The sequence below is a fragment of the Talpa occidentalis genome, unplaced genomic scaffold, assembly GCF_014898055.3.
Source record: "Talpa occidentalis isolate TD23 unplaced genomic scaffold, MPIMG_talOcc4v2.1 talOcc4.6, whole genome shotgun sequence".
Taxonomy (NCBI): domain Eukaryota; kingdom Metazoa; phylum Chordata; class Mammalia; order Eulipotyphla; family Talpidae; genus Talpa; species Talpa occidentalis.
In genome coordinates this window covers 55237592-55260773 of record NW_023604972.1, presented here as the reverse complement: position 1 = coordinate 55260773, position 23182 = coordinate 55237592, and the positions used below count along the sequence as shown (strand labels likewise).

The window sequence follows — 23182 nt, the reverse complement described above, 5'->3', positions numbered from 1 at the left end:
CTGGGTGTGGTTTCAATCTGTGGCAAGGTGGTGTGTTTCAATTTCATCTTGGTGGATGCTTCTGGGCATGTCCAATCATGCCAGAGGAACTGACCAAACCTGGGCTCAGATCCTAACAACCTCCTAATTCTCTTTTAGTGACTTAGACTCAAAAGACTACAAATCTTTTCATATTTCTTGTCAGTATTGTTTTCTTCTGCAAGAAAATCAAGAAGAAATTAGGGCAGAGTGAATCACAGAGCTGTGATCCAGGAGCTGGCGGGAGAGGTGGTAAGTGCTTGGTGGGAAGTTGAATGTTGGTTAGGAGAACCAAAGATCCCTGATAGGTTGGAAAATAAAGAAAAGCAGACTTTAAAAAACTTGGGATTGTGACAACAATTTAAATAAAAATACTCTGGAATCAATTTCCTTCACGTGATTCTGGTTAAAATCATGTTTTTGTTTTGTTTTTTTTTTTTTTATATACAATAGTTCTTTGTGCAAGTTACATCACTAATAATGAAATCACATTGGGTCAATACATTGAACTTCTTCGACCATGGAAGATAGTTTTCTACAATTAGGGTAAAGAAGTCTCAAAATAGTCTCCATACCTTTCATCTAAATACAGGGAAATCCATCTTTTAGAGGTCCGTCTCCTTTGATACCAGGGATTATATGATTGATTTAATATGAAGATTCACTGGAAACATGCTAAATAAAATACCTCTGATTATTTTATTAATCTTTTTCAGTTGTTTCCTAAAACCCTATCATGCACTAACCTAAACATGGATGTTACAAAAGTAATAAAAGATCACATATTTCAAGACTACAAATGACTTAATTTTTAAAATCCTTTTCTAGGATTGTGGGGATTTTAAAATCATGTTCATACTATGGAAAATTCCATTCATAATTTTCATTTAATAAACTGGAAGATGATATAAGAAACCCTTTCCGTCACAGGAGCTCGCTGAAGAGGGAACAGGAATGGGAGTAACCTAGAAATCTTTTTCCTCAGAAAAAGACTATTAAATAAAATACCTACACTGGGTATTTATAAAGTTCAAGATCATTCTAAAGCAGGGTTCTTAGCCTTGGCAGTACTGATATTTAGGGCCAGAAACTTCTTTGTTGTGAGGGACTGTCCCATGCATGCTAAGATGTTCAGAGCATTCCTGGCCTCTTCCCAGTAGCACGATTCCAGTACTAACAACCAAAATTTCTTCACATGTTGCCAAAATACCCCTTAAAGCCCCAAATCATCCCAGTTTCAGAAACACTATTCTAGAGTCTTGCTCCTGAAAGTGTGGTCTGAAACGCACCAGCATTGCATGTAAGCTTTTAAAAATGGGAATTTCAAGCTGCCTATTCAATATGATCTCAGTCATACTGAATCATAATTTGCATTTTAACAAGGTTTCCAAGTGACTCATGCACATTCAAGTTTGAAAAGCAATGTCAGATTATATGGATCACACAGAGTATTTATCAGTGTAAAGGAAGTGAAGGTATGGGGGAGGTAGAGAGAGAGAGAAAGTATTAGTGCACAACTGAGGGGTACCTAGGGACCCCAAACTGTTAAGGTGTGCACACTCTAAAAGGGATTCAGCCATCTGCATGCAAAAAAAAAAGGAAGAAGACACTTAGTATGATAGATATATTTTTAATAGAATTGGTGTGCATAAAGAGAGAAGAAAGTATTTCAAATAATAGCTTCCTAATAAAACTCCAAAAATTATCCATTCCTTCATAAGCAAATGACCAAATAGGCTCAGCCTGAAACCAGGCCATTGAAACTCAAAAGCATGCCACAAGTTTAAGGTACTCTCTGTCAAAGAACCATCAAAAAAAAAAAAAAAAACAAAAACAAAAAACAAAGGTTACGCATGTCCCAGTTAGCTGAAATAGAAGGAGAGAATCAAAAATCAAAATATACCACCCATCAACATAATGGCTGCCATTGTCTCTACCAAGACCAGAAGCAGTATCTCCATGTGTTCCTCACCTACATGTCTCTTCCGAGTGATCTTTGCTCCTTGCTCCTTTTCAGCTGTCCCTGATACAGGAAGTCCGGCTCATGGCATAGTGGGACTTGTAATCCAAGGTGGCGGCATGTAAATGAGGGCAGGGAAAATGGATGGTACCTCCCCTATTCATGAAGGGATATCTGTAACAAAAGGGGAGAAATAAAAATTAAGAAATTTGGTTTAGGGCCTCCCCTGGTGGCGCAGCAGTTGAGCGCTGGTTTGCAAGGCTGCCCACAGCCTCTGCAGTGCTGGTTCGATCCCCAGCCACCAGCGAGGGTCCCACAAAAAAAAAAAAAAAAAAAGAAATTTGGTTTAAATTAAAGATATATAAACCTTCAAAATCAAACAACAAGTGGGGTAGAGAGGATTTATACCTATCATTATATTTGTCCAAATTCATAGAGCAAATGCTACCAAGAATGAGCCCTAATGTAAACTATGGGTTCAGTGATAATGATGTGATCAAAGTAGGTTCATCAATTATTAAAAAGAAAGCTTCCATTCTTATAGGGAAACTGAACAGGTCAGGAAAAAGACAAAAATTTGTAGGCTAACCTTAGATCTGAGGCATACAGCAGGGGAGGGGGAGGAAGAGGGGTCATTACAGGGGCAGGAGGAGCACAAGGTGTAACAGGGTGGTCCCCAGGAAAGGGGGAGGTTCCAGGTTCCCTGCCCCACCCAAATGGAGGGTGGAGCTGAGCAAGGAGAGAAGAAGCTGCAAAAGAGACTGAAGAAGGAAGGGAAGCAGGATGCAGAGCCAGAAGGAGACCTGCAGGAGGCACATGGAGCCAAAAGACATGTGAAGAAAACTGTGCTTGCCTTTTGTTTGTGGACTGGGTGACACAGATGTGGGTGTGAGACCCGTGGGGAGGTGACAATGGCAGTTTTTATCTTGATTTTGATTTTGCTCTTTTCCTCCCAGACTTGTCTGGTGGCTTCTGATCCTTTTCTGTGGGTCCCCACTGCAAGATGCTTTAGACTTGTGGCAGGCTTTGGGGCCATGCTCTGGGCCAATCCCATTTGGATGGAGTTTTACCCATGAGGGGAAGGGTAACTTTGGGTGCTTGATTTAGAAACTATATTCTTTGCCTTTCCTGTATTGTTTCCAAATTGTATTAAAGTTCCTTCCCATTAAAGTCTCATATGTTTTGTGTTGATGTGGCGGATGGCAGAACCCATTTAGAGCAGGCAGGTTTACGGGTTCTGGCTGCCCCTCTCCCTGCCCTGTAACAAAGGGACTATCATGATGGTAAAAGATGCCTTGGTGATGGGAAAATTATGGGGACCTACATATGAGGGGAGAAATTAAATATTGTAAAAATAAACAACAATGTAAGAAAACAAATAACAACAACAACAATAATAAATGTGCAATACACAGAAGAGGAATGGAGGAATGGAAATAGGAAGGAAGGAAGGAAAGTTCTACTCCAGTGAGTTTAAGTTCCATGCAGGAGACCGACTGCAAAAACCCACCAGGAAGCCCACCTGGGAACAGGAATGCGGAAGCCTGCATAGAGAATTCAGACAATGAACCTCCTCCCACCCTACAAATCTTTTCTCAGACAAAGAAACTCCCCTCGCCCTACAAATGTTTTCGTGCCCTACAAACTTTTTCCCCACCATACGAACCCAGTCTCCCACCTGACCTCTCCTCACCCTACAAAAGCCTGCCTTCCCCTGACAACATGCATGGTTTCACTGACCCCCACCTTGGGTTGGTGAGGTCCACCCGGGGCACAATAAATTTTCCCTTCCTTTGAGAAATTTATCCTGGCTCTCCTTTTCTTTACCGCGCCGAACCTTTCCGTGAGGAACTTGTGGGAGAGGATATTCCTGTACAGAGGCAGAGGTTTTGTGAAATTTCTATACCATCCTCTCAATTTCGCTGTGCATCTAAAACTGTTCTTCAAAAATTTTAAATCTGGGCCTCCCTGGTGGTGCTGTTATAGGGCAGACCCGATACAAAACAGGTTGCCGACTTGAGACAAAGATTACACTGCGAGTCCTGCAGACCTAGTGCGCTTATGGTGACCAATGCAAGGAATGTTTCTTTGGGCTGGTCAACCGCGGGTGTAACTTGGAAACCACGTCGGGTGCCAAACTGTTATAGGGCAGCCCCGATACAAAACGGGGTGCCTGACTGTGGGTCCTCACCCGCGCTTAAAAAGACTTATCAATACTCTACTGCAGGCACACGCGAAAGGTTAATAAAAGGTTTATTTACAAGGGAAGGGCAAATGAGGAAATGTACAACTCAGGGAGAAAAGTGGGAGACAAAGTTTTAAATGTGTCCTACCCGATCCGCCGATCTGGAATCCCAAATGGCACTCTGAACGCTGGCTGCAAGCCAGGAGCCATGAAGCTATGAGGCGAGCAAGAGAGCGAGCCCCCCAAGGCCCACGTGTTTGGTTTTTATACCAAACCTGGCTGCTTAACTCCACCCTCAGGTCCCAGCCACCTTCCCTTTGGTGGTGATGGGATTTGTCTTTCCCAATGTCTTGATGTCTCTGGTCTGGAGTGGGGGTGGGGTCCACAAAACCTGCATGGAATTAGTCCAGGACATCCTTTCCCCCTAACAGTGCAAGGGGTTAAGTCTCACTACTATGAAGCTATCCACAGCCACTGTAGCACAAATTCCATCCCCAGTCAAGGAGCTGACCCACATGGCACAGCAGACCTCTCCTGTCTTGCCCTTTGCTCCCCTCAGCAGTATATTTCAGTTAATCTTCCTGTTCAGTTCTCCACTCTCTCTGGTGAACCCTCTCACCCTTCGGCACCTCTGGCCTGTACCCCAGCTCTTGTATGTGATGGAGGAGAGAATAGAAAACCTAAAGGAGACATTACAAGACTAAAACCTGACTCTCACAAGGAGGTTGGAGTAGAGGGGATTAATGTGACCATAACCCAGCAATAGAAATCAAGATCCTTAGGCGCCAGTGCATTATCACAAGGCGTAAGGTCCAAGCAGTTATCAGATCCTACAGGGAGTGTCTGGAGCACAGACCTGAAGGTAAAGATACAGAGATTGGGCCCATCCTGGAATCTAGGTCCCTTTAGGATTCTCATTGTTATCCAAAATCAGCAGCAAACAGGCTACTCCACAAAGGAGTGCGCCTCTCCCAAAGAGAAAAGGACTATATCAGTGCAATCTCTGCTCTGGCATGGGGCAGCAGTCTGTCTGCCCACCTGTGACTATGCAGGTGCTTCCTTTCACCAACTCTCTCCCTCTGCAGGGCAGCAGCCTCCCCGCCTCCCTGTGACCTGTACCATGACGGGGCTTCTCCTCACTGACCTGCATCAGTGGAGGCAGCTCTCCTCAAGGTCGCTTGCCTGCAACTGTAACAGGGTGGTCCCCAGGAAAGGGGGAGGTTCCAGGTTTCCTGCCCCACCCAAATGGAGGGTGGAGCTGAGCAGGGAGAGAAGCTGCAGAGAAGAGGAAGGAAGCAGGATGGAGCCAGGAGACCTGGAGGAGGCGCATGGAGCCTAGAGACATGTGAAGAAACTGTGCATGTCTTTTGGTCGTGGACTGGGTTACACAGTTGTGGGTGTGAGACCCGTGGGGAGGTGACAATGGCAGCTTTTATGTTGATTTTGATTTTGCTCTTTTCCTTCCGGGCTTGTCTGGTTGTTTCTGACCCTTTTCTGTGGGTCCCCACTGGAAGATGCTTTAGACTTGCGGCAGGCTTTGGGGCCTTGCTCTGGGCCAATCCCATTTGGATGGAGTTTTACCCACGAGGGGACGAGTAACCTTGGGTTCTTGATTTAGAAACTATATTCTTTGCCTTTCCTGTATTGTTTCCAAATTGTATTAAAGTTCCTTCCCATTAAAATCTCATATTGTTAGGGGGAAATGATGTCCTGAGTTAATCCCATACAGGCTTTGTGGACCCCACCCCCACTCCAGACTAAAGCCATCAAGATATTGGGAAAGACAAATCCCATCACCACCAAAGGGAGGGTGGCTGGGACCTGAGGGTGGAGTTGGGCAGCCAGGTTGGATATAAAAACAAAACACGAGGGCCTTGGGGGCTCTGGCTGGAGATCGCTCACCTCCTGGCTTCACCTCTCCTGGCTGGCGGCCATTTTGGGATTCCTGATCGGCAGATTGGGTAGGACTCATTTAAAACTTTGTCTCCCACTTTTCTCCCAGAGCTGTACATTTCCTCATTTCCACTTCCCTTGTAAATAAACCTTTTATTAACCTTTCCCATGTGCCTGCAGTAGAACATTGATAAGTCCTTTTAAGCGCGCGGGTGAGGACCCACAGTCAGGCACCCCGTTTTGTATCGGGGTTGCTCTACAACAATATGTTTTGTGTTGATGCGGCGGATGGCAGAACCCATTTAGAATAGGCAGGTTTGCGGTCTTTGGGCTGCCCCTCTCCCTGCCCTGTAACACAACCATGCAGGCCTATCTCAGAAAACCTGTCCCTTTTGGGCAGTTCTTCCTGCCCGCTTGTGTCTATGCAAGTGTCCTTCATTCTCTTGTCCCTTTCCCTAATAAACTTGTTCTTTAATTATAACTAACGTCTCCGTCTCGTGGAGAAACTCGCCTGGGAAGCTTGCCGTGTGTCGCTGAAAGGGGAGCTCTGGTGAAACTGTTATAGGACGTTGGGGGCCAAATCTGTTATAGGACAGGGAAAGGGGCAGCCCAAACCCCGCAAACCTGCCTATTTTAAATGGGTTCTGCCATCCTCCACATCAACACAAAACATATGAGACTTTAATGGGAAGGAACTTAAATAAAACTAGGAAACAATACAGGTAAGGCAAAGAGTCTAGTTTCTAAACGAAGAACCCAAAGTTACCCGTCCCCTCGTGGGTAAAACTCCATTCATATGGGATCGGCCCAGAACAAGGCCCCAAAGCCTGCCACAAGTCTAAAGCATCTTCCAGTGGGGACCCACAGAAAAGGGTCAGAAACAACCAGACAAGCCCGGAAGGAAAAGAGCAAAATCAACATCAATATAAAAGCTGCCATTGTCACCTCCCCACGGGTCTCACCCACATCTGTGTCACCCAGTCCACGACCAAAAAGACAAGCTGTTTCTTTACGTGTCTCTAGGCTCCATGCGCCTCCTCCAGGTCTCCTGGCTCCATCCTGCTCCTTTCTTCCTCAGTCTCTCTTGCAGCTTCCTCTCTCCCTGTTCAGCTCCACCCTCTCTTGGGTGGGGCAGGGAACCTGGAACTTCCCCCTTTCCTGGGGACCACCCTGTTACAAAACCTTTCCCAGAGTGAACCCAAGGACCCCGCACTCCAAACTCCAAAAACCACATCATATGTATAACTAAATAAATCTTTAAAAATTTTTAAATCTTCCAAAATTCAAAACTGATCTGTGGATATAATGCAAAATTTTCTGGGGCACTCACCTCTGGTCTGCCAGGCAAACAACAAGCCATCTTCACAGGATCCATCTTATATGCAGAATCTACAGTCTAAAAGAGTAAGTCACTTTTTACAGATATAAGATTTAACAAAGGGCACCTAGCCTTTGCATCTCTAAAGGGTGTTCTTCAGAGAGGAAACTAGATCCTGAATTGCCTTCCTCTGGCATTAGCATATCTTCAGATCAGAAGCTGGAAGCCCCTCCTATCAAGAAGAATTACATTCTTAATGTCAATGACTCACTGTTTCTAGCTATATAAACTAAATTCAAACTTATGTTTATTCAGAACTGTTCTGTCAGAGAAATATCTGTTTGGGCTCATTTCCAGGTTCAAATCCTCACCTTGATTATCTAACAAGCTCTAACTATTCTTGAGACATTATTTCTCAGTTAACAAAGCATAAATAATTTTTCTTTTAGTGAAATTTTTAATAAAGTTGCCAGTGAGATAGAAAGAAATGTTTATTCTTGGAATATAAAAGGGAAAAAATTAAAGAGCAGTTAGGACTATATTAAGTTTCCCATGGTTCTAACTTACTGAGGCATAGATTCGAATGGTGATTATTACACTCAAGTGGGTGAAGTCAGGGCCTCCCTGGTGGCGCAAGGGGTTAAATCTGTCGCCAGCCACTGCAAAATGAGTTCCATACCTGGCCACAGAGATAACTCATATGGCGCAGCAGACCTCTCCTGTCTCACCCACTGTTCCCCTCAGCAGTGTATTTCAGTAGCTCTGCCTGTTCTGCTCCTCCTGTCTCTGGTGAATCCTCTCAGCCCCCTGTACCTCTGGCCTACACCCCAGTTCATAAATATATAAAAATAAATATATAAATATATAAAAATAAATCTTAAAAAAAATAAAGTGGGTGAAGCCACAGGACTTGTGAAGAAGCAAGTTGTAAGAACTGCTAACAGACATGATGTGAAGAACGTAAGACAGTCTTGGCGTGCTGCTTCTCAGATGGTCACTTTCCAAGCTAGACTGCACTAACTCACATAAATCTTGGGAAGTGGCAAGGGTGTTATTATGAGTAGCACCAAATTACTTGCTGAGATCTCAGACACCATTATTGCCTTTCATCCCTTTGATCTTACATATACAATAAGAACTTTGTATGGTATAGCATCTTCCCCCTCCTTAATGTTCTACTTTGAATCCTTGCAAAAGGAAAATTTCCCAAAATAATTTTCTAAACATGACAACAGTATCAATATTATTTTCAGAGTACTTCCCAGTCCTCATATTGAGGCAGCCTCAGTAAAAGAAATTGTGAACCGGTAGGATGTTACCTCAAGTCCTGTTTGAAAAAGTCCAAACACTTTGGCCCACTATACCAACCATGAGATGCCGAGAGACAAAATATATTAGATCCTGACCAATAATCCTCTCACAGTTTCCTAGAGGGGAAAGCCTAGAGCCCACATGTGCAGTTGGAACAAAGCCTTCTTGTGCATACCGAGGATCGGGGTTGCTTACTGGGAGGTTGCTGAGGCCCAGGCTGGGGCACAGGTCTGCTAGGATGTGCTGGTGGCTGAGTGATGAATGGAATGAACTTCCCAGGTGAGGCCAGTGTCCCAGGGTGAAAAGCTAGGATTTGTGAGACCAGGACTGGAGCTTGTGTAGGCTCCTGAGGTGCTGGTGGCCGAGTGCTGAATCTTACACAATGGAATTGAACGTGGGGAGGCACATGCTTAGAAATTCAGAGGGATTGAAAGATCAGTGATATGGGGTTTGCTCTGAAGTTTTGAGGTCAATGTCATACCTTCATTGCTGTGATCCAGAGGGCTGGAAACTGATGCTTTTATCATTGCTGTTACTGCGTCTCACTCAAATGTGTTCAGAGGACAAGCCAGATCTAACCCAGGCAAACCTGGTATCTTGCCAGCTTTCCCTGCTACCTCTGCCTCTCTTTCAGATCTCATGTGTGTAGAGTTTGTTGTACATCTACAAACCAACCTGTAAGACATTGTGACAAATGTACTCTTAGCTTTTCAACTTCTCCAAATTGAAGAAGGGTGGAATGGAGGTGCAGCCAGCCAGCACAGATCAGGGCTACTATTGTCCTTATTTAAAGCCAGTTAGAAAGAACTTCCTGCTACTTGTCTTAGATTTCCTTTATTTTAAATAAAGAAATTAATATCTTAGGATATCTGAATACTCTCTCTTTGATATACTTAACAGTTTTAGTGACATCTTGTTTTTGAAGTATTTTGAAATATGTATGAATAGAATTTTTAAAGAGCAAAATACTGGTAAGAAGTCTCTTTAAGAAATGCTATTCTTGGGCCTCTCTGGTGGTGCAGCGGGTTGAGCACAGTGTTGTGAAGCTCTGCGCAGCCTCCACAGTGCCTGTTCAATTCCCGGCCAGTCAGGGAATTCCCACATTATGCCATACCTCTTCTGTCTTGCCCGCTGCTCCCCTCAGCAGGGTATTTCAGTCCTTCTGCTCCCTGCTCTGTTTCTGGTGGATTCTCTCACCCTCCCGTGGCTCTGGCCTGTACCCCATTGCTTATATAAATAAATATATCTTTTTTTTTTTTTTTAAAGAAAGAAATAGTATTCTTGGGGCCTTCCTGGTGGCACAAGGGTTAATTAAGCACAGCACTGTGAAGCTATCCGCATGCAGCCTCTGCAGCACCAGTTCAATCCCCAATCCCCTACCCGCACCCTGGCTGGCCAGGGAGCTACACATATGGCACAGCAGACCTCTCCTGTCTCGCCCACTGCTCCCCTCAGTAGTGTATTTCAGTCAATCCTCCTGTTCTGTTCCCCACTCTGTCTCTGGTGAATCCTCTCACCCTCCCACACCTCTGGCCTGTACCCCAGTTCTTGTATTCATAAATAAATAAATCTTAAAAAAAATACTATTCTTCACATATGTTCACATTCTATTATGTTAAGATTTTAAGCTAAAGATCAAATCTGGCTATTTTTGTAATCAGTTTTGAAATCAGACTGTTCTATAAAGGAGTCATTTAAAATCTACATTAACATGCATCCCTTCAAAATCCACTCAGTTCTGTATTATTCATTCTTCTCTGAGTTGCTATGTAGTAGTGATGGTTCATCATACTGATCTAAGTTTATCAAGCTTCTAATTCCTCCTTGCAAAATTAAAATTTATATTAATGGATTTTAAAAAGTATAAAATGGAATAAATTGGGTGTCTCCTGAGATTGAAGTAAATAATTTGATAATGTGACATGCCCCAAGCTTTACTGACACTCCCCCAATGTTATCATCATGTACAAATATCACTTTCTCCTTATATATCTGATGTACAGTATAACTTGAACAACTGTTAAATAAGCACACAAAAGAATGCATTCCATATAAATCAGAATTTTCAGTTAATTTTATCCTCTGCTTTTTAACTCCACTTAAGATTATAACTTCCGGGCCTCCCTGGTGGCGCAGCGGTTGAGCGCTGGGTTGCGAAGCTGCCCGCGGCCTCTGCAGCGCCAGTTCTATCCCCGGCTGCTCCCCGGCCACCGAGGAGGATCCCACATGGCGCGCAGACCTCTCCTGCCGCCCGCTGCTCCCCTCAGCAGTGTATTTTGTCAGCCTGCCTGCTCCGCTCCCCGCTCTGGCTCTGGTGAATTCTCTCACCCTCCCGCGCTTCTGACTGTACCCAGTGCATGTATAAACAACAAACAAACAAACAAACAAATAAATAAAACATGCCGCAATAAAAAAAAAAAAAAAGATTATAACTTCCTAAGAATAGGGATCACCTCTGATATGCCTCTATACACCTCCTTTTCACATTCTAATACTATGAACATAGGAAATGCTCAATAAATATTCATTGAATTAAACAAGTTTGAATTAAAATACATCTTTGACAGTTATTAACCTTAAATATTAATGTAATCTTTACATTTTAAAAGTACTTTATTAATAAAAAATTTTAAAAAGAGAAACTGTTAGGGGGAACAGGATATCCTAAAGCTAATTCCATACAGGCTTTGTGGACTCCACCCCCACCCCAGGCCAAAGCCAAAGACACTGGAAACTCCAAATCCCATCACCACCAAAGGGAAGGTAGCTGGGACCTGAGGGTGGGGTTAAGTAGCCAGGTGGATATAAAAGGCAGACACGTGGGCTTTTGGGGATCCCCATTTTGGCTCTCTGCCAGCTCGCAGCGTCCGGCCAGCTCTGAAAGTGACTTTGGGTTTCCAGGTCGTCGGATCGGGTAGGACGCAATAAAGACTTTATTTCCCTATTTTCTCCCTGAGTTGTACATTTTCCTTATTTCCTTTTCCCTTGTAAATAAACCTTTTATTAACCTTGTGTGTGTCTGTAGTGGAATATTAGTAAGTCCCTTTTAAGCGCTTGGGTGAGGACCCACAGCCAGGAACCCGTTTAATATCGGGGCTGCTCTATAACAAAACAACAATTAAGCAATATTCTAACTATCTCAAGCCAACCAAACTTTTTTTTTTTTTTTCTATTCCTAGGCTCTTGGTTTAAAAAGAATTGCACTAAATGTGCACAAGATTTTTTGTTCTGCTTTGTTTTGACTTATTGTATTTTACAATCATTTACTGTGTTTTGTGACAAGTTTTAATTTTTATAACTGCATAATGGTGCATCCAGAGGTTAGCTCCAGCCCTAGGACTGTGTAATAATTAATTTTTTTAGGATGATTTACTTTTTTAAGATTTTATTATTTATTTATACAACAACCAGGGTACAGGCCACATGTGTGGGAGGGTGAGAGGATTCCCCAGAGACAGAGCAGGGAACAGAACAGGCAGACTGACTGAAATACACTGTTGAGGGCAGCAGCAGGCGAGACAGGAGAGGTCTGCCGCACCATGTGGGTTGCTCCGCGGCTGGCGGGGATCAAACTGGCACTGCAGAGGCTGCGGACAGCTTCACAGCGCTGTGCTCAACCACCTGTGCCACCAGGGAGGTACAGGCCCTGTAGCAATTAATTTTTTATGTCAACTTGACTGGGCCAAAGGGTGCCCAAATTAAAGATTCTGGGTGTATCTGTGATGGTATTTCCAGATAAGATTAGCATTTAAATCAGGAGCTTCAATGAAGTAGATTTCAGGCAGGTATCACCTAGTCATTTAAAAACCTGAATAGAACAAAAGGAGGGAGGAAATCACCCCTTTTGCATCTTGTCTGGCTGCTTAACTGAAACATTGGTTTTCTCCTGTTCTTGAACTTAAGTTTACACTATAGGTTTCTTGGCTTTTAGGCCGAATAGATTTTTTTTTAAAGATTTATTTATTTATTTATACAAGCGCTGGGTACAGTCAGAAGCGCGGGGGAGGGTGAGAGAATTCACCAGAGCCAGAGCGGGGAGCAGAGCAGGCAGAAGGACTGAAGAACACTGCTGAGGGGAGCAGCGGGTGGCAGGAGAGGTCTGCGGGCCATGCAGGACCCTCCTCCCGTGGCCAGGGAGCAGCTGGGGATCAAACCGGCGCCCCAGAGCCTGCGGGCAGCCTCGCAACCCAGCGCTCAACCGTTGCGCCACCGGGGAGGCCCCCGAATAGATTTTGATTGAAATTATACCACTTTTGCAGTTTGCAGATGATAGATCATGGGATTTCTCAGTCTCACTACTTGTATGAGGTAATTCCTCATAATAAATTTCTTCATATATACAGGTGTGTATACACACACACACACACAAACACACATGTGAGTATGATGGAGGACAAAAATAAAAAGACTGGAAAGGAGGTGCCCCAAGACCAGAACCTGACTCACACAAGGAGGTAGGGGTAGAGGAAAATAACACGACCATTAACCCAGCTGTAGATGTCAGGACCCTTAGGCACCAGTGCCTTATTACAAGGCATAAGACCCAAGCAGGATCAGACCTGAGGGTAAAGATATGGAGATCGGGCCCATTCTGCAATCTCTGGTCTCTTTCTAGTTCTGCCTAGTTATCCAAAATCAGCAACAAACAGGCCACTCCATGGAGGAGTGAGCCCCGTCCCAAAGAGAAGAAGACTATATGAGTACAATCTCTGTACAGGCTCAGGGCAGCACTCCCACTGCCCACCTGTGACTATGCAGGTGCCTCTTTTCACCAACTCTCCCTCTGCAGAGCCCCAGCCTCCCTGCCTGCCCAAGACCTGTATTATGCCGGGACATCTCTTCACTGACCTCCCTCAGCAGAGGCAGCTCTCCTCAAGGCCGCCCACCTGCAACCATGCAGGCTTCTCTCAGAAAACCTGTCCCTTTTGAGCAGCTCTTCCTGCCAGCTTGTGTCTATGCAAGTGTCTTTACTCTTCTGTCATTTCCCTAACAAACCTGTTCTTTAAATATAACTAATGTCTCTGTCTGGTGGAGAAACTCGCCTGGGAAACTTGCCACGTGTTGCTGAAAGGGGAGCTCTGGTGAAACCTTTCCCAGAGTGAACCCAAGGATCCCGCACAACAAACCCACAGACTCCAAAAAACGACAAGTGTATATATGTGTGTATATATGTATATATGTATATATGTGTGTATACATATATACACACATCCCATTCATTCTGTTTCTCTACCTAGTGGGCATTCAATAAAATGAATACGTTAAAGATCAGTGCTAAGAATTGTCTTTTAAATATTTGCCATTTTCACAGGTGAGAAATGAAAACCTTTTTGATGTTTGAAACTTGCATTACTTTACTATTGTAGATGAATATTTTTAATGTATTTATTGATCAACTGCATTTTCTCTTTTAATATTTTTTGACCATTTTATTGGACCCGAAATTGTAATGAACTCATTACAATTATAATTTATTAATAAGATTTTGTGATTTTTTTTTTGTTCCTAAAATATATGTCATCAAATCAAGAAAATAACAGGCAAAATAAAAGCAAATTTTGTGATCATAGAAAAGAAGTGGAATCAGGAATGTTAGTTGAAACATTGTATGATGCCATCTACTGGAAAGCTTATTTTATCTCTCTGGGTTAGAGATTTTCCAATTTCAATGCCCCTAAATTTGGTATTTATGGGACTTTATAAGGAAAGATGCTTTAGCCCCTTTTCTGCCTGGAGAGATCTATCTCATTTAATGAATGTAGATAACAGCCCAAAAGTTGTGTTTCAATATTATTCAGATTGGAAACTATAAAAAATCCACGGGTTAAAATTAAGTGCTACTATGGTACTATACTTTCCCTTTTTAATCAGCATTTTCTCCAACTTCACCACTGTAAGTAAACTCGTTGCTGATAAAATTCATTTGTGTAGTCTGTGTCAGGCCCTGTGCTATCAATACTTGTATTATTATATGTAATCCTCTCCTCAACAACTGTTATAAAGTGGGTATGATTATTATCCCATTTTACACATGAGAAGATTGAGGAAGAGGGTTTAAGGAACTTCCACAAGATCACACAGCAAGGCAGTACCTTTGCTGAGAGCCCATCATGTTACTACATGTATGCTCAGGGCTCTGTGATGGAAAAGATAGTAGTCACACCGATAGTGAGAAAGGACTAATGATCTTACAATTCCATACTGCCACCTACATTCAGCTTAGTATATTTACTATACTAAATGCAAAAATGAATTCTTTCTTATTTTTTGTCTATTAAGACTTTTTTTTTTTACATATTGCCACTTGATATTTACGTGGTTTGATCTAGCACTCAGATTTTCCTTAAATGTTGGTGGTTGATTTTTGGTGTTACAAATTTGAGGACATGCTCCTGCTTGGCTCTTATTCTCCATTCTTTCCCAATACTACTATAAAGTAAATGGAGCTGCTTCAAAGCATCTATGAGGAGACAAACTGAAACTAATTTATTTATAACTGGTTAGAAAACCCAGTCGATAGAGATCTGTGAGTTAGGCCAACTGAGGCTAATGAAGTGGGCCTCAAGCATGTGGCCCTGCCCAGCTGTAGCCCACAGGGGGCAAGTCCCAGGTCTGAGCTGCCTGGGCCAGCTCAGTGCAGGCAGAAGCCTGGGTTCCTCCCTGTCCCTTGCTGAAACATATCTCCCATAGTTGGTTCCCTCCCTAGGGCCCTGTAGGGTAAAGAAAATGTCAGGCTTTTCTGCCCTCCCGCCATCAGGATAGATGATGGATCCTTGCGGTCCTGAATGCATGCCTGATGGCGGGCACCTGGAATAGGGTGTGGGCATAGGTAGATGTGATTCACCTGGGCTAAGACTGGGCTTTTAAGGGCGGCGTCACGGGGACGCCAGCAGCAGCAGCAGCAGCAGCAGCAGCAACAGCAGCCGAAGCCGAAAGAGAAGCCGAGAAGCAGCAGAACGAACGCCAGAGAGCCCAGATAGAGTAAAGACTTGCTGGGGGCTGGGAGGCCTGCCAGCCTGCTAGCCCCCCAGCCAGCACCCCTGCCTGCCATATGCCTGGTGAACCCCAATAAAAGACCTGCAAAAACCCACTAAGGACTCTGACTCCTCCTTTACCTGGTCTGCATGGGATCAGAAAACCTGCACTGTGGTCCAGTTCCTGCCCTTACAGGCCCAAAGTATCAACTAACTACAACTGAAAAATTTATTCCTGCTACTGTCTTAGTAGGAAGTATAAAGGTAACATCAGAATTTTATAACAGATCCTCTTGAGGCTACATATTTGACAACCACCCTGTGTTGTAATTCATTAGTGACTCTAATAATGGAAAGTTCTGGCTGTGAAATATTTTGGGGGTGGGGATGGGGAGGAGAGAACTTGGTTGGCAATCAGACTTTCACTATCTTTTAAATATTTATCTACCAAAGAAGTTTACTTTTCAGTATCCTAGCAGTGGCTTTGGCCTTTAGAAATCTTTTGAGCATTAATGATTAATGATGGAATAATGTAGTGGGTTTTTTTTTAATAAACAACGTAAAATTTTCTCAATTTGTTGTTTTATTGCTGAATGGAAGAGAAATTTGAAAATATAATCTTGTGTTTCTATCTACACCGTATATCCCTCATCCCCACCCCTATATCAGTGGCTCAAAGTTGAAATGATAAAGCCTAATGAGGCAAGAAAACCATTCACATCAATATTTAGCAAAAAGGGAAAAATTGATCACTAACAAATTTTAAAGCATACAAAACTGGGAAAGAACAGAGGACATAAAATCACAGTAAATACTAGTGCCTGCCCGGTGGCTCAAGGGGTTAGGATGCAGCCTATGAGGCTATCCGCAGCCACTGCAGCATGAGTTCTATCCCTGCCCAGGGAGATACCCACACGGCACAGTGGACCTCTCCTGACTCACCCGCTGCTCCCCTCAGCAGTGTATTTCCATTGATATGCCTGTTCTGTTCCCCACTCTGTCTCTGGTGAATCCTCTCACCCTCTGTGCCTCTGGCTTGTACCCCAATTCTTGTTTGCATAAATAATCTTAAAAAAAAATCACAGTAAATACTACCAAGCATTAATTTGTGCCAGGCACTCTTCTAAATACTCTCTGTATGTATGACATTTGATTCCCACCAGAGGATTTCATGAGGTAGATAGTAATTAATCTTATTACACAGTAAGGAAATTGAATAAATCATACAGCCAGTAAACTATGGACCAGAACCAAGCTGCCAAGCTGGAAAGCCCGAGAGCTTATACCCCATAGTTGAAGTTCAAACTTGCATCACTTCCTTGAAGAGTCAGACAAACTAGGGGAGAAAAATCCATTCAATGCATCATTCAATTAACTAAAGGACATCTGTCTGATTACACAATTACTTAACTCCACGCTGTCTCCGAAATCATTTAAAGAAGTAAATTAGCTGTGCTTTATTATCCAATTGATTCGAGTCAAGAGGCCTACGTCATTCTTTTCAGATTCTTTTCTTTTTTTAATTTTAATTTTTTTTTTATTTTTTACATCATTGTTTATTTTTAAACATTTGCTTCCCCCCATCCCCTCAGGTGTAGTCCCCATAGTTTCTTTTCAGATCAGATTCTTAAAATATTTTTTTTAACTAAGGAGGGAAAAGATTACAGGAACTGGGATGGGAAATATTTACATAAACCAAATTAATGTTTTTTATTTTTTTTACAAAGTTTTTAAAAAGATTTATGCATACAAGAACTGGGGTACAGGCCAGAGATGCGGGGGGCGGGTGAGAGGATTCACCAGAGACAGAGCAGGGAGCAGAACAGGCAGACTGACGAAATACACTGCTGAGGGGATACAGGAAAGGTCTGCTGCGCCACGTGGGTTGCTCCCTAGCTGGGGATCGAACTCGTGCTGCAGAGGCTGCGGATTGCCTCATAGTGCGGTGCTTAACCCCTTGCATCACTGGGGAAGCCCAACAAATTAACGCTTTTAACGTACCCACCACAACAGTGTTTGAAACCTCATTTTGGCGAGAACACGCGGGGGTACTGCCAGTGGCTTCCCAGCACTACCGCGACAGGCCCTGGTGAAACCTCAGTAGGGCTCTGCTTGGAACTCGTAGCTTGCAACCTCGGGGGAAACACCCACCAGAGGCCTCCGGCTGCGCGCCACGCTCTTAACTACCCGACAGTGCTGCATGGAAAGCAGCCGGGTCTGGAGTGCCCTCGGAACCGAAGCGCGAGTCGCCATTTGCCCCGGGACTGTGTTTCCCAGCGCACCGCGGGCAGGGCCTGGTCGGCGGGGGGGGGGGGGGGGGAGGGGGGGCGGGGCTGTGTGGCTCAGCCTGCGCGGCCCGGCCTGCGGGGGACGCGGCGAGCGCGGTCGCCGGCTGCCAGACCATGCTGAGCGGAGCGCGCGGCCGGCTCGCCTCTGCGCTGCGGGAGACGCGAGCGCTGCCGGCCGCGGTCGCCCTTCGGCGCCTGCACGCATCGGGGGCGCGGCCGTCGGTGGACCGGAGGGAGCGGGCAGAGGGTGCCTTCGACCCGGCGCTGCTGGAGCTCTTGGTGTGCCCGCTCTCCAAGAAGCCGCTCCGGTGAGCTCGCCGCGGACGGCCTCCCTGCGCGGCCCACGGGCGCGGGTTGCAGCGGGGGCGTCGCGCGGCCTCGGCGGCCATTGGGGATCCGGGCCCGTGCGGGGACGTCCGCTGCCATTTTCTTGGACCGGGCGGGCTCCGGGGACGGCCCCCGTGGCGCGGCGGGCGGGAGGAGGCGGGAGGGGAGCCGGGCCCGGCCTCCGGCCTGCACCGCCGGCCCGCGGGGAGGGGACAGAGCAGTTAGAGCTTCGCCCCTGGCTGCTCCGGAAATGGCCTTCGATTTCGGTGCGCTACTTGGCTGGCCGAGCCGGAGGGTCTGGGGCTGCGACTGAGCATTTATGTATTTTTATACAAGGACCTGAGTCTTTTTAGTAACCAGTGGGATTCAGGACTATTCAAGGCGCTCACATTCTAAAGCCAAGATCATGAAAAATATTGCAGTAATTTCCAGATTCTTGTGAAAGTGCTTTGTACAGTGGATACTTAGCGATCCTAAGCGATTAAACTGTGTGCTTCTGTTTCGCGCCTCTTAGTTCTGGACTAGCTGGGCTTTTGTAAAAGGCTCCTGAACCTTTAATCTAGAGCCCTGAAAAATAACTCCGGTTTCAGCCTACTGAAACTGAACGTTGGCAACTATTCACTTGCGAACTGAGTGAACTAAACACCAGAATGTTCACAGTGGTTTTCTTTGGGTTGTAGATTGCTAGTAATTTTTATCTTCATCTTTTAGCGTTTCTCTCTCAGGATTTTTCCTATGATGACGTATTATGCATGCAATTTTCTTAAACTTTGAAATTGCCGATTGAGCTATCTTTAGACAATTTTAATTAGCTAATTGCAGACTCACTTATTTCTAGTTTCCTCATTTTTGTCCTCTAATCTTTCTCAAATTTTAAAAATTTTGTGTATTTGACTTTTCAGTGATTTCTCCTAATAATGGATCAGATAGGTTGCTTTATTAAGCGTGCTCTAAAATGAGAAAGTTGAGCTTCTCTCTAGGTTCTTTTTGTGTTAAATTAACTGAGATGATTTTGGGCTGACCAGAGGTAGATCTTTACTGACTTGTGTAAAAAGTAAATTAAGGCACAACTTGAGAATGAAATGAAGAGGAAAATATGAGCAAAACGGACTAAAATAGGAACAAGTAGAAATTCATTTTCTAGGAAAAATAGTTCAGTTGGTTATTGCTGTTTTTGTAGTTAGAATTTAATTCTATTTTCCTGAGATTAACTATGGCAAGAATTGGATAAAAGGTATTGTTTATTGAACATAAAAAGTTCTCCCAGGCATTCCCGCCCCCCAGTTTCATCTTTTTTTTCCTTTTCTCAGATATGACGCATCAACGAATGAATTGATTAATGAAGAGTTGGGAATAGCTTATCCAATCATTGATGGGATTCCCAATATGATACCACAGGCAGCCAGGAGGACACATCAAAGTATGAAGCAAGAAGAAAGAGTAACACCAGATCAGAATTAAAAACTACACAGCATTTTATTTTTCTTAACACCTTCTGCCTGATCAAAAGTCGTATCACAGTGGCGGGAAATAACTGGGGGAGAAGAATGTTTTTGTCTCTTCCTACGTTGACTGTCCTTATTCCACTGGTATCTTTAGCAGGACTGTTCTACTCAGCCTCTGTGGAGGAAAACTTCCCACAGGGCTGCACTAGCACAGCCAGCCTGTGTTTTTACAGTCTGCTCTTGCCCATTACCATACCAGTTTATGTGTTCTTCCATCTTTGGACTTGGATGGGTATCAAACTCTTCAGGCATAATTAATGCAACAAGAACCAACATGGTATATATCAATAATTTGGCTTGAGCAACTCTGAAAGCTCAACTCCATGGAAATACTAGAAATCCACTTAATTTGTAGGAAAGATGCTTTACCTTGATTAGAGGCTTAGGACTATGAGAGGTGGCATAAGCTGTGGAAGGATCTTTTATTGTATTTTTGTTCTGCCCTTTTTTTCAGATTTTAATTTATAACTGCTATATCAGAAAAACATTTCAGAAAAGTCTTGGAAATTAATACACCCAACTGTCATGATTATTTCTTACCCCATTATCTTAAAGTTAATAATTTGAAATTTTATATTTCAGAATCTTTGGTAAAGTCACACGTTAATGATGACTGAAATATTTTTAAAGGCGCTATATTGAAGTAATTGGTAGAGATATGCATTTAAAACTACAGTAAAATGGAAATTTTACATACTTGCAAAAATTTGGTGTTTGTAAAATTACCTTTATTTCTTTGGCATCAAATGCTTACATTAAAATAAGATGTTAACACTTTCATAAAAAAGTATTTGTGGTGTTTTTGAGGGAAGGGGTAGTCACAACAGTGATTCTAAGGAAGGGGAAATGTAAAAATATTCTAAAATTTTAAATATAGGCTATGTTTACAAAAACAGTTAATACCCAAAATAGAATAATTTCCCAGAAAAATATGTATGTTTGGAGGTTGAAGTGGAGTTGTAGCATTTGTAAATAGCTGATTATGTCCTACAGAGCTTAGTTATTTTTTGAGTCACATTTTCAGTTTATTATCCTGCTTTAGGAGACTTAGTTGGCACCACTAGAGCATGAGAATTGACAGATTGTGATTTTCCCAAACTTTCAACAAGACTAATTGAGAATAGTACAATAACTAGTTTAGAGGCAGGCATAGCATAAATGTTTTGGTATTTACCTTAAATCTGTGAATTGAATATAAACTTAGTTGAATCTTAAAAGAATTCTTGTTTAACAAGCTGCAGACGGTATTCAAAATAAAATCAAAACAGGGTTACTTGTGTTTTCTATTACATTAATTCAGTGTAATTACAGTGCAAAGGCAGTAGAGGTCCCCATCATTTCCTAGGAGTTATGTTTCTTTTTACTGACCTAAATCTCACTGTGGTTAGTGTAAATGAAATTTTGCCAATAAAATTAACACTAAATTCTGAAAAGTCACTGTAGCATGTGCAAATGAAGCATTTTATCATTTTAGAGATAACTGATAAATACGTCCTGGGAGATAGTAATGCCATCCACTCACTAATAGAATTAACAATCACCTGTATAGTACCAACAGTACAGTAGGTGTGGCTCTCAGCACCACGTTACACATAATTTTCAATCTCAGTAACCTAAAAGGTAGAGTCAATAATGTTAGCATTATCTGAGGGGGATGGGTTCTGAGGCCCCCTGTGGATACCTGAAACCTTTGATAGTACCTCTATGATAAAGGTTATTTTATAAATTAGGCAAGGGTCTAGTAAAATTAACAAACAGTATGAAGTATAACAACTGTAACTATAATAAAAGTTAAGTGACTGTGGCTTCTTCAAATATTCTACATAATATTTCCAGACAGTTGTTGAGCTGGGTAACTGGAAAGTGAAACTCCGCATAAGGAGGGATACTACATTTTACAGAAGAAACAAGCACAGAGAGATTCAGTCATTTACTCGGGGTAACTGAGCAATAATGACTGAAATTCAATCATCTGGCAATATGATTTTGTTACAGGGGAAACGGGTGACCCAGACTGTGAGCCCTCACTTGTATGCTTAGCCTGGGATGAGACCAAAAGCAGAAACAAAAATAAGTTTATAGTGTGAGAATAAGGAGAGTGAGGGGATTGGCATTAGATAAAATAATAAAGTATTGTTGAGTTTCATATGTAAATGTAATAGAGCTATTTATAGAAGTAATGTCTCATGAAGCCTCTTAATGTTAGAGGCCTTGACCCTATAAGAAAGAATTCACCAAAAAGTGCTACATGTAGTTGAACAAATCAATGTTTTATTAGAAACTCATGCTTGAGAAAACCAGTGTCAGAAAGGAGAATTGAACTTTTTTCCTCAGATTTAGGAGGAGACATTTGAAGGGTAAGTCCATGAGGTGGGGAGGAGGAGGGCATTGAGCTGGGCTACACTTGGGCATGCTCTGGTTATGCTCCAACTACACATACGGTCTCTTGAACTTCCCAGGAAACTGAGATAATCTTTAGTCAGGAGCTAATGCTTTTTGTCTAACATGGCACCTCACTGGCAGTGTGGTGGGCCAGACTTTGCTCAGGGCTCACCAGCCATGATTTATTCCACCTGTTCAAACAGAACTTGAGGCAACTCATTACATTGGCTCAAAATTTTTTTTACCTAGTGCAGCAGACCTTTCCTGTCTCTCCCGCTGCTCCCCTCAGCAGTGTATTTCAGTCAATCTGCCTCTTCTGTTCCCCACTCTGTCTCTGGTGAATCCCCTCACCACCACCCCCCACTTCTGGCCTGTGCCCCAGTTCTTGTATGCATAAATAAATCTTTAAAAAAAAATTTAAAAAGCTGTGTAACTTCTTTGGAAAACAATTGGAAATCCCTCGGACAGGTAAACAGTTATGACTTAGTAAGCCTATTCCTAGTATATACTCAAGGGAAATGAAAACATGTCCACACAAAAACTTACGCAATTATTCATAGCATTACATGGTGTGTCACCTATAAGGGGAGGCTGTAGGGACAGGCACCATCTTCCCTACCGCTGCTACATCTCAGATACCTTGGACTACAACTCCTCGCATGCCACAAACTGGACTTCCTGAGTAGGGATGGAGGGTTTGGGTGCTGCAGAGTTGAACAGCTTGGTGTACCTTTAAAATACTGAAGGCAGATGGGCCCGACTCTCTTGCTTTTTTATCTTTGACTTGTACCCTGGTGCTGCTGGTAGGATAGACATCATTTAGCCACCTGCTGACTCATCTTTCTCTCTGTTCCCCCTTGTCTCTCTCCTGTAAACAATTTTTTTTTTAAGTTTCTGCATTTCTGCTTTTGGATCTTGTTCTAAGTTCTTAAGCATTCAGGTAAAAACTCACAAACGAGGGCACCCCCTTTTTATTTCTGGGATTGCACACTAACAATAGCAGCACCTTTCATAATAACCG

At 43.3% G+C, this 23182-nt stretch overlaps 2 protein-coding genes and 1 long non-coding RNA gene across 3 annotated transcripts; 2 read left to right on the top strand and 1 right to left on the bottom strand.

The window, feature by feature from the left end:
• Positions 1-1650: 1650 nt before the first annotated feature.
• LOC119260863 (uncharacterized) lies at positions 1651-17807 on the bottom strand. Its single transcript, XR_008549208.1, has 4 exons — positions 17661-17807; positions 7387-7452; positions 5308-5438; positions 1651-2152 (listed from the first exon to the last, which is right to left on the bottom strand). It is a non-coding gene; the product is annotated as an uncharacterized LOC119260863 (long non-coding RNA).
• A 254-nt stretch (positions 17808-18061) lies between these two features.
• PYURF (PIGY upstream open reading frame) lies at positions 18062-19739 on the top strand. The gene is made up of 2 exons (XM_037529164.2): positions 18062-18255; positions 19585-19739. Exons 1-2 carry the CDS (start codon positions 18062-18064, stop codon positions 19733-19735), a joined length of 345 nt encoding a protein of 114 aa, XP_037385061.1. The 3' UTR covers positions 19736-19739.
• Positions 19740-19814: 75 nt separating this feature from the next.
• PIGY (phosphatidylinositol glycan anchor biosynthesis class Y) lies at positions 19815-23049 on the top strand. Its single transcript, XM_054688193.1, has one exon. It carries the CDS (start codon positions 19822-19824, stop codon positions 20035-20037), a length of 216 nt encoding a protein of 71 aa, XP_054544168.1. The 5' UTR covers positions 19815-19821; the 3' UTR covers positions 20038-23049.
• The last annotated feature ends 133 nt before the right edge of the window (positions 23050-23182 follow it).